The sequence below is a fragment of the Prionailurus viverrinus genome, chromosome E1, assembly GCF_022837055.1.
Source record: "Prionailurus viverrinus isolate Anna chromosome E1, UM_Priviv_1.0, whole genome shotgun sequence".
Taxonomy (NCBI): domain Eukaryota; kingdom Metazoa; phylum Chordata; class Mammalia; order Carnivora; family Felidae; genus Prionailurus; species Prionailurus viverrinus.
The window spans coordinates 46721558-46736142 of NC_062574.1; the positions used below are offsets into that span (position 1 = coordinate 46721558).

General features: G+C 49.6%; 1 protein-coding gene across 2 annotated transcripts; it reads right to left on the bottom strand.

The window, feature by feature from the left end:
- Positions 1 to 293: 293 nt before the first annotated feature.
- On the bottom strand, positions 294 to 14585 carry LOC125152051 (CMRF35-like molecule 1). Of its 2 annotated transcripts, XM_047833746.1 has the most exons (7): positions 14427 to 14581; positions 5343 to 5672; positions 4339 to 4441; positions 2746 to 2858; positions 1640 to 1662; positions 1210 to 1359; positions 294 to 742 (listed from the first exon to the last, which is right to left on the bottom strand). In XM_047833746.1, exons 1-7 carry the CDS (start codon positions 14467 to 14469, stop codon positions 587 to 589), a joined length of 918 nt encoding a protein of 305 aa, XP_047689702.1. In that variant the 5' UTR covers positions 14470 to 14581; the 3' UTR covers positions 294 to 586. The 2 variants fall into 2 exon arrangements, with proteins under 2 accessions (XP_047689702.1, XP_047689703.1); XM_047833747.1 differs by lacking the exon at positions 1640 to 1662 and having other exon boundaries at positions 14427 to 14585.

Consider the following 14585-nt stretch of genomic DNA (forward strand, 5'->3'; position numbering starts at 1 on the left):
GCCCTTTCTGGCTCCTAGAGGCTGCTGGCCACATCTCTCCAACCTCTGCTTCTGTCATCTGCCACCTTCTCTTCTTGTGACCTTCTTGCCTCCCTCTTACAAAGAGCCTTGTGATTATATTTAGGGCCTACCCGGATAATCCAGAATACTCTCCCTATCTCAAAATCCTCAATTTCACACAGCCACATAGCTCCTTTGCCATGTTCCCAGGTTCTGGGGATGGGGACACAGATAACTTTGGGGGCCATTATTCAGCCCACCATACATGGTAGGCAATAAATAAAGGTTAATTATTACTATTATCATTATCTTTATTACTCCCTTGGCAGCTCCAGAGCCTATCCCTAAGCCCCTCCCAAGCCATGTGAGAGGAAAAAGGATGTAGAGAGACTCCCGTCTACCTCTCGAAAGCCCCTTGAGACCAGGCCCCGAACCCAGATGGAACTGGAAGTGACGCTAGCTGGACCAGACCAAGGCTTCAGTCACCATTTGGTCCCCATGAAGTGACTGGGGACAAAAAGCAGACGAAACAGGAACATGTTCACAGGCCTTGTGTGGGGTTGGAGAGGGGGGCCTGGAGCTTAGGCTAAGGCTTCCTGATGGTACTATATTCCATGGACTCCTCAGGGTTCCTTCTGGGAACGTGGGTGACGAGGACGTCTGTGTTGCTATAGGTTGGCTCCTGATCCAAAAGCTCCCAAGACAGAGCCGCATAGGAAATGTTCTCCTTCGGAAAGGGGGCCTGTAATAAAGATGCCCAAGGGGTCAGAGAGGCAGGCAGGAGGTTACGCCCATGCACGGAGGAGGCCTTGGATGAGGTGGGGAAACAGAGCCTTCAGGGCTTCTGAAGGCTCCTCCCAGACCCTCCAGCTCCTGTCGCCTTCCCTCTGCCAGCTCCCTGAGCTCCAACCACAGCAGAAGACCTTCCCTCGACTCTGAACAAGGGCAGCACCCTTCACAGGGAATCTGACCCAACCAGCATGAGGGCCATGTCTGATGGGACTCTGCATCCTCCGGTGCCAAGGACTGCTGTAGAGACACGTCCAAAGGCCAAAAGTCTGGGGAGGAGGGAGGTGTGGAGGGGAGCTACAGAGGCAAGTCTTTCAATGGCTGTGGCTTTGCCCAGCACCCACCCCTCTTCCTCTGTGCCCACATGGGCAGGAGAAAGCCTATCTGGCTCCAAGGCCCACAGCAGCCCCAGGTACACACCATGGTGACATAATCCACTTCCTGCTGGTTTTCCAGGGCAGAGGAGGAGGGCTTTGTGCAGGCCTTCTTCTGGGAGGAGCCGTGGGAGGTTCCGGTTGGCTGTAGGGTCAGGTTTGCATAGCAGAGGTCCCCCTCCAGCGGCTGCATCACCTGGGAGAGGAAGTGGGTCGTCTTCCATAGAGGGTTACAGGGCCAAGCTCCCCTAGGCCCCCCTCTCCCAGCTTCCTCTGCAGCCCCCATGCCTACCCCCTTCCCGCCCTCCCCCCTCTGTCTGTTTCCAGCATCCCATCCTCCCAGGTTCTGCAGCTGGGCCGTGAGCACAAGGACACGGTTTGTCTGATAGGTTTGGACAACAGCGCTCCGGGGACAATGAGGAAAGAGAGGAAGGCGCGATCTGGTGTCTCTGATCTGACCTCAGAAGCTCTCTTACCTGCTCTGGGGATGGCCCAGCAGCTAAAAGACAAAAACAATCAAAATCAGAAAGCCCGTCTCCAGACTCACAGGGCCCCCAGGTCTGGGGAAGAGAAATCTGGAAGATAAGAGGTGGATTCAGCTCCAGACTCAGAGACGTGAGACCTGGTTCCGATTCTGACTCCTCAGATGACACACTCTGTGACATTGGTCACTACCTCTCCAAGCTGCCCCTTCTCCACCTGAGAAATAAGGAGACCTCGCCAATCTTCCCCACATCGAGGAACTGTCATCAGCTGATCTGGTGGCCCTGCCAGCCCTTGGTGCCCGTGTGGTTAAGTTTCCTGCTGGGCAGTTGCAGGCACATATAACTTCTGCCGGAAGTCCTGCCCGAGATGCCCCCGGGTCTCCACCATCATCCATTATTCGGGAGTCAACTCAAAGTCATGCCGGCCTTCCCAGCTACCCCGGGGTGCCGAACCCCTCCCTCCCCAGCTCCATGGCCTTTGATTTAGGTCTGTCTCATCTCCTGTGATCCACCCAATTCCAGTTAGTCTTCGAGTGGGCCAGAGGCTGCTGGGCAGCTGAGCCCATCCGTTCCTTGCATTTCCAGTTGCTTGGCTGTGCTTGGTACACGGGTGCCCCATGCAGGCTGCCCTCTGAGTGGGGTGCAGGAGCTAGGTCAGAACCTTATGGACCAGCTTTCAGTGCTGGTGGTTCCTATTTCTCTCTGCCCCTTGGCCTCTACCCCTGATTCTCCCCCCACCCCCACCCCCGCCCCACCCCCATTAGAGGCAACAAAGAAACAGGTTCTTTTCTCCTGGTTCTTAGTTTCAAAAGCCTAGATACTCAGGAGCAGAGAAACTTAGAACTTAGGCCCCAGACATACATCTAGGAGAAAAGAAGTGCCCCCCGCCCCTCGCCCTTGACTACAAGAGTCCCCAGGCTGTGGCAGATGTGGGGGGACTGGAGAGCGCCCCAGGAGACCTCGGGTCCTTGTGGGTTCTGAGAGGGGAGGGGTGCATTTACCCTGAGAACGTGGAGGCAGAACCAGCCATCGGCTCCCCCCCCCACCCCGCCCCCCCGCCCAGCCCCAGCTGAGCACCAGCGGCTGAATCTGATCACCTTTCTTCTGCTGCTTCATCATTCTCAAAGCCAAGAGTGAGGCCGCCACCAGGAGAAGCAGCAACACGGCAAAGATGAGGGGAAGCAGGATGCTGAGGTTAATGGAGTCAGCACTGGAAACAACAGAAAGACACCATGCACCCTGGCCTGCCTCCTGCTTCTGGGCCTTGTCCCAGCTGCCTGGAAGCCAGGAAGGCCAACACCTTTTGACCTGGAGGCCTGTGATTTCCAGCCTGGGAATCCCACTCCTGAGTACCCTCAGAGATGGTAAAAAAAATAAAAAAAAAAAATTATGGAGAGGAGGGTTCCACAGGGTTTTGGTGGGTCCAGACACCTAATGGAAACTATATGGCAATGAGCTCTGGAAAGGTCTCCCTGCTTCCATGCTTGTGCTGCTGTACTGGATCAAATACTGTCCCCCACCCCCACAATTCATGTTCATTCCCAACCTGTGAAGGTGACCTATTTGGAAATAAGATCTTTGCAGATGTAATCAAGTCTAAATGAGGTCATACTGGATTAGGATGGGCCCTCATCCAATGGCTGGTGTCCTTACAAAAGGGAAATCTAGCCACACACAGGTATGCACAGGAAGGCCCTGTGACAACAGAGGCAGAAATTGGGTTAATGCTCCCACAAGCCAAGGAGCCCCCCAGATGGCTGGCAAACACCAGAAGCTGGGAGATTGGCATGGGACCGCTTCTCCCTTTGAGCCCCAAGAAGAGGCCAACCCTGAGACACCTTGATCTCATCCTTCTGGCCTCCAGAACAGTGGGAAAATAAATGTCTATTGTTTCAGTGGCCCAAGATATGGTGCTTTGTCATGGCATCCTGAGCAAACTCATACAAAGACTATCTCTTATTTGTCACTAGTCACAGAATTTGTAGAATGAATTCATTCTACATGAGTGGGGCGGGGAGAGAGAGAGGGAGGGAGGGAGAGAGAATCCCAAGCCGACCCCATGCTGTCAGCTCAGAGCCCAATGCAGGGCTTGATCTCATGAACTACGGGATCATGACCTGAACAGAAACCAAGAATCAGACGCTTAACCACTCAGGCGCCCTGTTAGCTATTGCTTATTAAAAGAAGGTTAGTAGAAAGAAACTTTTGAAACAGAAGGCAAATGGGAGAGAGAAAAAGAAGGGATTCCAGGCGAGAGTAGACAGATTGGAGACCTCCCATTCGGATTCTACAGGAAGGCCAGGCAAAAGGAGATCAGCCTATCTAGAAACAGAGTCAAGAGGGCATAGGAGGAATTGGAAAGAGGCCTCTCAACTTCTAGAAAGCCACTTTGGCTGCACTGGCCAGGCAGGCTACTAAGAAGCATGAGAGAGACTGTTTCTTCCTCTATACAATGGGAACATGTGTATCTGCCTACTCCTCCTCGTGAGTAGGGTCAAAGAATTAAGAGACAATGGACAAGAAAGCCCTCTGTGAGCTGTCAGGTGCTCCTGAGATGGGACAAATCATCAATACCACTGTTCTTGCCATAACGGTAATTAGGGGAACCCTAGGACTGCAAAGGGCACCCCCCCATTGGAGGAGTTCAAACCAAGCAGACCACAGGAAACAGCACACCGGAACTGGCTTACCTGCCATTGTAGTGGTGGCTGGTCATAGTCGGGGGGCCTTTGGTCTCTGCTGGCGTTGTGGACATGGTGGCATTTGAGCTGGTGGTTGACACTGTAGTTGGTGCTAGGCATAGACCAGATTATACACTATTCAGCCTGCTAACCTGCCTACAGCCCTGCACATGGCTCTGAGCCCAGGGGGAGCCTGGAGCTGGGCCGTGGGAAGGGAAGGGCCTATAGCCTAGACCGCTCTTTTCTCCCTGACCCTTAGGATACTCAGCCTCAGAGGCAGGCAGGACTGGGTACAGGTCCAGGGAGGATGTTGAGCAAGCCCTGGAAGGATTAGAGGGGGCCTAGTGTTACCTCAGGACAAAGGCAGCTGGAATTCAGCTAGACTTTAAACATTCACACTGCCTATGACAAGGCCTTTGCCAATGCCTTTCCCAATCTTATTTATTCAAAAAGGACAGGAGCAGAATTAAACAGCTTTTTCACTGTGGAGGCCATTCTGAACCTCAGGAATCAACTACACCACCACGACTATGCTGGGGCCCTTCCCCTGAGAGTGGCACGGAACAGAGCAGGGGAATAGCCGCTATGAAGTCCTGGCCCTAAACTCCAGAAAGAGCAGGGACTCAGGGTACCAGAAGTCCAGGGAAGCATTGGCAGGAATTGGGGTCTCTGGGTCCCCTGGAAGGAGGTCCCTTTGCCCTATGGGCTGAAACTGGGACCATCACCTTGATCTCTGTTAGCAATAGACTCAGGCACGGAGCCGTGCAGAGAAACACATGCCCAGACAAGCTCAATCCCATCCTGGAGGAGAAGCTGGGAGCCAAGAGAGCATCTAAGAGAAGCCCTGTCCCTCTCAACCCCAAGGGGTCAGTCGGGTTCTCAGAGAGCTCAGGACTCAACCACCCTGTGTGACAGTTCACTCTGAGTGACACTGAAGTCACTGGAGAGGAACCTTAGAGCCCAGGACAGAGTGGGCCCTGAAGGCACACAGCCACACTTACACATACTCTTACCTGGGTGGACGGTCACTTTGACTTGGACCCCAAGGTCAATTCCATATCTCTCAATCCCACACCAGTAAATATTTGCATCAGTTTGCTTGAGCTTCTTCATGGTCACAGTGAAAATGAGGTTTTTCTGATTGTCCTTGATGGACACATTTTTTGTCTGTACCTCCTGCTCTGACCCATCAGTTTTAACAAGGATACGGCAGTTTCCCCAGTTGGCTCCTCGACACCACCACTTTTTGCTGTTTTTCCACGTTTGTACATAGTGACACTGCACCGTCAGTGAGCCCCCCACCAGGCCTCTGACCGCTTCTGGACCCGAGATATCAGATGAGCCTGGAAAACACAAATCCATGTGCCTGTCACCGCCCCATCTCACCTCCTGAGGAAAAGCCACAGCCTCCTGCATCACAAATGATTCCAATAAACCCAAGTACCTCATGAGTTGAATAACAGTCAAAGAAGGAATAGACCTTCCACAACACAGATCTTTGTCCTTCAAAACTCCACTGGGTCAAATCCATCATAGAAATCACCTAAGAGCACAACTACAGATCTCACAGAATCAAAAATGTCAACACTGAGCAATGACAGCTTCCTATAGTCCACCCCACCCCCTTCCCGTGGCCAAAGTCATCTGGAGAGCAAATGACTGAACGAAAGCAAGACCCCAGTACATTTTGGCCCACTCTCCTCATGCAAGATGTGGGCTCTGTGGTTTCAGACCTTTTAATTTTTCTAGAGTAACCAGGAATCTGGATTTTATATGGAACCTCTCCATTTTAAAACACTGGCTTGGGGCGCCTGAGTGGCTCAGTCAGTTAAGCATCCGACTCTTAATTTTGGCTCAGGTCACAATTTCACAGCTCACGAGTCCAAGCCCTGTGTCAGGCTCTGTGCTGACAGTTCAGAGCCTGGAGCCTGCTTCAGATTCTGTGTCTCCCTCTCTCTCTGCCCCTCTCCACTCACACTCTGTCTCTGTCTCTCAAAAATAAATACACATTAAAAATTTTTTAAAAATAAAAATGGAGATATAATTCACATATCATGAATTTTACTCTTAATTTTTTTTGAGTGAAGGGGGAGAGAGAGAGAGAGAGAGAGAGAGAGAGAGAAAGAGGCAGGGCTTACCCAAAGCTGGGCTCGTGCTCACCCGACGTGGGGCTCAATCTCACAAACTGTGAAATCGTGACCTGAGCCAAAGTCAGATCTTAACCAACTGAGCCACCCAGGCACCCTTTACTCTTAATTGTAAATCATCTACTCTGGTGTTTTGGGGATATTCACAGAGCTTTGCAACCATCACCTCTAATTCCAGAACGTTTTCATCACCTCAGAAGAAACGCTGTACCTGGTATTTGCTCCTTTGGTAGAACTAGTCTATGTTCCGTCTATAGACTTCTCTACTCTGAAGTCCACATTTCGTATAAATGTAGTCATACAATGTATGGCCTTTTGTGTCTGGCTTCTTTCACTTAGTGTAATGTTTTTAAGGCTCGTCCATGGTATAGCCTATGCAGGCACTTCATTCCATGGTAGGGATAGGCCACACAGTGTTTATCTCTTCATCAATTGATGACACTTGGGTTGTTTTCCCTTTTGGGCTATTATGAATAATGCTGCTGTGAACATTGATGTACTATTGGTATTTGCCTAGAGATAGGTTTTCAACACTCTGGAGTATAATATACCATAGGAGATTTAAAAAAAAAAAGTGGGGACAGGGACAGTTTTGCACAAGTGTTGCTGGACCCTTTCACCTCTCCACATGCTCCAAGTAGGTAAAGATAGGGAGACTAAGAAGGTCAACACAAAATAGCAAATCACTTCTTAAACTAGAGGAAATTAGAAGTCTTTATAAAATCTCTGAATGAAAAGGGGAGCCTGGGTGGCTCAGTCAGTGAAACATCCAACTTCAGGTCAGGCCATGATCTCCCGGTCCGGGGGTTTGAACCAAGCGTCGGGCTCTGTGCTGATGGCTCAGAGCCTGGAGCCTGCTTCAGATCCTGTGTCTCCTCTCTCTGCCCCTACCCCGCTGGTGCTATGACTCTCAAAAATAAATACATGTTTTAAAAAAAGGGAAAATGTCTGAATTAAAGGGGGCACTTTCTAAATTAAAAAATTAAATTTTCATCACAGAGGAGTCAGTAAATTTGACCACATATTAAAAAATGTAACACTTGGACATACCAGAAAACAGACTGAATGGAGGCAAAGAACACACTGCAAGAAATATTTGAAACAAATAATGTAGAAAAGGATTAAGTCATTTTTTTAAAAGAATATATAGGAGTGCTTGGGTGGCTCAGCCAGTTGAGCATCCAACTCTTGATTTCGACTTGGGTCATGATCCCAGGATTGTGAGTTCGAACTCCACATCAGGCTATCTGCTGTAAACACAGAGCCCGCTCTGGATCCTCTGTCCCTCTCTTTCTGTCTCAAAAATAAGTAAACATTATAAAAAAAAATTGATAAGGGGCAAGAAAAGGCAAGTCACAAAGAGGAAATTCAAATGGACAGTAAAATTGGAAATGTTCAATTAAAATATCTAGCAAATGAAAACTTTTTTTTTTTTGCAAATGAAAACATTTTAAAGTGATGTCATTTTCATATATAAAATCAACCAAGTTTTTGGGGCGCCTGGGTGGCACAGTCAGTCGGTTAAGCGTCCGACTTCAGCCAGGTCACGATCTCGCGGTCCGTGAGTTCGAGCCCCGCGTCAGGCTCTGGGCTGATGGCTCAGAGCCTGGAGCCTGTTTCCGATTCTGTGTCTCCCTCTCTCTCTGCCCCTCCCCCGTTCATGCTCTGTCTCTCTCTGTCCCAAAAATAAATAAACGTTGAAAAAAAAATTAAAAAAAAAAATCAACCAAGCTTTTGTGACTACTATGTTGCTGACATGGGTGATGTGGAATGACTATTCAGACACTCAGAGAAGCTGCTGGGAGGTATGTCACCAGTTCAACCATTACAGAAAATAATATGGCAATTATGTAGCAAAATAATCATGCCCTTTGCTCCAGTGATTATATGTCTAGGATTTGACAGAGAAGCTAACAAAAATATATGTGCCAAGGGATGCCTGGGTGGCTCAGTCAGTGGAGCATCCAACTCTTGATTTCTTCAACTCTTGATTTCAGCTCAGGTCATGATCCCAGGGTCATGGGCTTGAGCCTCACATTGGGCTTGGAGTGTACTTAAGATTCTCTCTCTCTCTCCCTCTTCCCATCTTTTCTGCTTGCTTGCTCTCTCTGTAAAATTAAATTTAAAAATTTGGGGGGCACATGGGTGGTTCAGTCAGTTAGGTGTCCGACTCTTGGTTTCAGCCTAGATCGTGAACTCGAGGTTTGTGAGTTGGAGCCCCATGTCAGGCTCTGTGCTGACAGTGCAGAACCTGCTTGGAATGTTCTCTCTCCCTGTCTCTCTGCCCCTCCCTCACTCGCTCTCTCTGTCTCTCTCTCAAAATAAATAAACTTAAAAATATTTTATCAAAAAAATTTTTTAAATTTATGCACCAAGATTCATTACGTAATTATTTAAATAGCAAAAATAAAGGAAACATGGTTAACATCCACCAACTGGGAAAATAAATATTCAATAAAATGTAATGCAGACACTGATAATTTGCTTAGAAATACTGTTAACTGTGTGGAAAATCCTCCTACGAAATTAAAATGGATTTTTAAATCTCATATACAGTATAATCTCAACTAACTTTTTAAATATGCACAGAAAAAAAAGATTGAAAGGAAATAAGTTAAAATGTTAAATTAACATTGGATTGGAGAGCCTGGGTGGCTCAGTAGGTTAAGCGTCCAGCTTCAACACAGATCTCGCGGTTCATGGGTTCAAGCCCCACATCGAGCTCTGTGCTGACAGCTCAGAGCCTGGAACCTGCTTTGCATTCTGTGTCTCCCTCTCTCTCTGCCCCTCCCCTGCTTGCCCTCTGTCTCTCTCTCAAAAAATAAATATTTTTTAAAAATTAGCATTGGGTTGTCTTGGGCATTAAGATCAGGGATATAGGTTTTTTAATTTTTCCTAATTCTTCTTTTTTTTCTGTACTTCCCTAAGTATCCACAATGAGCATTTATTACTTTCAAAATGATTGGGAAAAAAATAATGCCTGGACAGGGCTGTTTCATGGCATGGTAAGCAGAATAATGGCTCCGGAAGGATGTCTACATCCTCATCTCCAGAGCCTGTAAAATATGTTCAATCTCACGTGACAAAAGGGGACTTTGTAGATGTGATTAAATAAAGGATCTTGTGATGGAGAGATTATACTGGAGTATCTGGGTGGGCCCAAATCATCACAAAGATCTGTATCAGAGGGGGCGCCTGGGTGGCTCAGTCAGTTAAGCGTCCAACTCCGGCTCAGGTCATGATCTCGCAGTTTGTGGGCTCGAGCCTGCGTCAGGCTCTATGCTGACAGCTCGGAGCCTGGAGCCCGCTGCAGATTCCCTGTCTCTCTGTCTCTGTCTCTCTCTCTCTCTTCCCCTCCCCCACTCATGCGCCCCCCCCCCCTCTCAAAAGTAACTAAACATTAAAAATTTTTTTTAAAAAAAGCTCCCTATCAGAGGGAAGCAGGAGGGTCAGGGCCAGAGGAGAAGGGACATTGAAGACTGATGTGGGGCCACACACCAAAGACACGGCAGCCTCTGGAGAAGTCAAGGAATCTGATTCCCTCCCAAAGCCACCCGAAAGAATGCAGCCCCGTTGACCTTTTTAGACTCTGACTTCCAGACTCTAACACTATAAATCTGTGTTGTTTTAAGTCACTAAGTTTGCGGTAATTTATCTGGCAGCCTTAGGAAACTAATAAGGTGGCATTAGCCTATCTCACCTGAGCACTGGTGTTGGACCTGACCCTTGAACTGTCTGTTCCACTCGCTTCTTAGAACCGTCTGTCCCGGTGCCCCCTCCCCACCAACCTAGGCAGAGCTCCCACCCTGCTGTCTGAAGCCTCCCGACGCAGAAGGCACCCCTGAGGCCCACGGAGCAGCATCCTCAGCAGACATGGTTACTCACAGACTAGCTGATGGGGAGTAGTCCCAGATGAGGAAGAAGCTGGGCCCCAGAGGGAAGCGACAGCTTCACCATCAGTGAGTGACAGGACTGGACCCCTACGCCCACACAGCACAGGACATCAGCCAGTCTCCACTCTCGGCCCCGCACACCTGAGTCTTGTCCACTGTCTGCCACCACTCATGGCGAGGCTGAAGTTGGACAAAAGGGCTAACTTTTCTCTGAAGATATAGGGTAATTAAAAATCCCTTCCTTTCTCATAGAAAGTAGTCTGCAAAGTCCAATGGGATACCCTGCTTCGTAGTTGTTTCTTGTATGCCTTTAAAACAATAAACTCTTTATTTTTTTTTAATGATTTTTTTTTTTTTTTTTTTTGAGAGAGAGAGAGAGAGCAGGGGAGGGGCAGAGAGAGGGAAACAGAAAATCCCAAGCAGGCTCCTCCCTGTCAGGGCAGAGCCAGATGCGGGCTCATGAACCGCAAGATCATGACCCGAGGGGAAGTCGGATGCCTAACCCACTGAGCCACCCCGGGCGCCCCAACAATAAACTCTTCAGAAATGGGAAGTGGTGAGGGGTAAAACGGTAGCTTGTTATGGCAAGTTCCGTGGGAGAGGCTGGTGAAGGGGGACAGAGCTTCACAGCGCCCACCAGGTGGCTGCTTGGCACCCAGCTGTGCCTGCTGGCTTCCAACCGCTGTTCCCACTCTGCCTTGGTCACGCGCACCCAAGCGCGTGCACGTGCGTGCACACGCGCACCAGCCCTACTCTCACATCTGCTCACCAACCTCCCCTGTTTCCAGATGTCGGGGAGAGAAAGAAGTAGTCTTTTATGCACATTCGCTGCCCTGCTGATTTGCCTCCTAAGGGCGCATCCAACGTGGGCCTTCTCCATTCCTACGACCCACCCCCAGCTCTGCCTTTACCAGCCATGTGGTCCTGGACGCGTCACGTTCCTCCCCCACGATTCTTCTGCCAGACAGAATGATAGCCTCCCAATCTGCCCCACGGCGCTGTTGTGAAGCACATGACCAAGCCACATGACCCGTCTGCTCCTCAGACCTGCCCAGGCCAGACTCAAGTCCCTATCACAGACTTCAGGCTTGCTGTTCCTTGTGCCTGAAAAGCTGCCCCCGGATCCTTCTCGTCCCCCAGGCGTCTGCTCAGCCGTCTTTTCGCAGAGGCTCCTTGCAGCCCATCTACGGCGCCACCTCCCCCCTCTCCGAGTCTCTCTACGTCGGGTCACCTAGCTCGGCTCTCCGCTGAGCACACACCGCTTCTTGGAGGCATCATTTTCATTTCTCCGACTGATGGAACGGATGATCAAATTCGGCCATGAAAAGGAATCACAAATCACAAAGGGCCCTCCGCTTGCCGCGAGCACCCGTTAGAGCCTCAGATGCACACAATGCCTCAGGCTACCCGGAGATTTTCCTCGAGAGATCTACTGCTCCCGATTCTTCCCTCTGCTCCTCGACAGGCGGTTCACCTCCCATACAATTCACTCTTTTCAAGGGTACCACTCAGCGGTTCTTGGGGCATTCACAGAGCTGTGCTACCATTGCCACATGTAATTCCAGGGCATTTTTATCACCCCAGAAAGAAACCTATTACTCTTACCACACACACTCCCTTCCTCCCCGCCGCCCCCCCACCCCAGCCCCTGGCAGCCACTAATCTCCTTTCTGTCTCTATGAATTTAGGTATTTTGGAAATTCCGTAGGAATGGAATCAGATAATATATGGCCTTTTGCATCTGGATTCTTTCACTTAGCCTGATGTTTTCAAGGTTCATCTGTGTTATAGCGTGTATCAGTATTCATTTGTTTTTATGGCCGAATAATGTTCCATTGTACGGGTATGACACGTTTTATTTATTCATCCATCAGTTGGTATACATTTAGGTCGTTTCCAGCTTTTATTTATTTTTTTTTAATTTTTTTTTCAATGTTTATTTATTTCTGGGACAGAGAGAGACAGAGCATGAACGGGGGAGGGGCAGAGAGAGAGGGAGACACAGAATCGGAAACAGGCTCCAGGCTCTGAGCCATCAGCCCAGAGCCTGACGCGGGGCTCGAACTCCCGGACCGCGAGATCGTGACCTGGCTGAAGTCGGACGCTTAACCGACTGCGCCACCCAGGCGCCCCCGTTTCCAGCTTTTAACGATTATGAATAATGTTGCCATGAACATTCGCATTTGTATACACCCGGGATGGAATTGCTGGGTCATGTGGCAACCACATGTTTAACATTTTGAGGACTGTCACATTGTTTTCCAAAGTAGCTGCACCATTTTACATTCTCATGAGCAATGTATGTGCTCTCCAATTAATGTGAAGAGTCTCGAATGTTCAGTTCTATGAAAAAGAAATATGGAGGGTGGGGTACGGCAATCATATTTGCCCCCTCCATGGGATACATTCAGCCGCCCAACTAATAGTTACTATTTTTCTGATCTGTAGATGGTATGGTTTCAGGCCCAAAAATCTCTGCCTTCCTGAAGTTTGTTTTCTCAAGGTGGGGGAAGGAAGAGTCAAACAGTGGAGAAAGATAATGCAAGGGAATTGCAATTTTAATGAGGTTTGTTATTAATGAAGGCTTCAGTGAGAATCAAAGACATGCGGGGTGCGAGGGACTGGAGCCTGAGGCTATCTGAGGAAGAGCATTCTGGGCAGAGAGAACCGCAAGTGCAAAGGCCCTGAGGCAGCAGTGTACCTAGCACATTCAAAGAACATCTAAGAGGCCGGTGCAGCTGCAGTGGGTTGAGCCGAGGGAGCAGAGTAGAAACAGAGATTGGGGAGGTGGGGAGGTGAGAGAACCAGGGGCTGCACCGTGTAGCTTCTGGAAGGTCTCTGTATTTTTACTCTGAGTAGGATGGAAGGTCATTGGAGGGTCTCGACCAGAGGAAAGACAGGATCTGGCTTCATTTGCCAAGGATCATTATAGGATAGGACAGAAGAGATGTGTGAACCCCGGGTTTCGCCCCAGCACCTAGAAAAGATGGAATTTGCCAAACATAAAGATGGGAGAGAAAGGAATTCGAGGGGGGAAAATATGCTCAGGTCACATTTGAAATGTCAACATCTTAGTGAAGATGTGGAATGGGCAGTTGATTAAAAGATTCTGGGGTCCAGGGTGATGTATGCTAGCAATACAAAATTGGGCGTCATCAGGGTAGAGGTGGTATTTAAGCCAAGAGAGGAGAGGCAGGGGTTCCCGAGAGAGAGGCCCAACACCGAGCCCTCTGGCCACAGCATTTCCATGTCAAGAAAACCCCCATCATTTTCTTTTCTTTTTTTTTTTTTTAGTGTTTACTTATTTTTGAGAAGGAGAGACAGCGCTTGAGCGGGGGCGGGGCAGAGAGAGAGGGAAACACAGAATCCGAAGCCGGCTCCAGGCTCCGAGCTGTCAGCACAGACCCCCCGATGTGGGGCTGGAACTCACAAACCATGAGGTCATGACCTGAGCCGAAGTTGGACACTTAACCGACTGAGCCACCCAGGTGCCCCCACCCTTAATTTTTAATCAAAATGTTATCCATCAATTTACAGTTTCCTTCCGCCCTCCGACTCAGCCCCTCAGTAACTTCTGCTGTTTCCTTCTACCCGAAATGCCTAGAACCACCTCTCCCTCCCTGTCTGGCCAATGCCCCGCTTTCCTTCCTCCAAAGCCCCCTCCACTCTCCCTTCTTTCCTCCCCCATAACACATTCTCAAAGGTGAGAGTCCAGGAGCAAGCGTTCGCCGGCTCTCCTGAGCCACCAGGGCCCCTCTGCTTCTCTGGGACCAGAGGGGCCCATCAGTCTGTGCATCTGGAATTATCAGCCCCCAGGTGGTCAGGAATTATGCCTTTTCTGCCTTGTGCCTCCTTTATGAAGGCACCATTGACATTTCCACACTGGCAACAGTGGGCACCAAAACCCCGGGAGAGGAATAGAGTAGATGACACACACAGACTCACTACTTGGAGAATCTCCTTAGAATGGAGCCTGCTTCTCAGCGGGACCCCTTGCTGGGCCCCCTTCTTCCTGCCCCAGAAGCTCTTCTCTGGCACAGACCCGGGCCCCACTCACCTGCAAGCTGGAAAAGGAAAAGGAAGAACAGGAACCCGTGCATCTTGTCTTTGCCCGGGCCCCCCTTGGTGGAGCCAGTCAGCTCCGACTCAGCTCCCGCATCTTCCAACCCTTCTGCTTTCTCTCCGTCTTGCACTTCCTCCTTTGGCCACTTCCCAC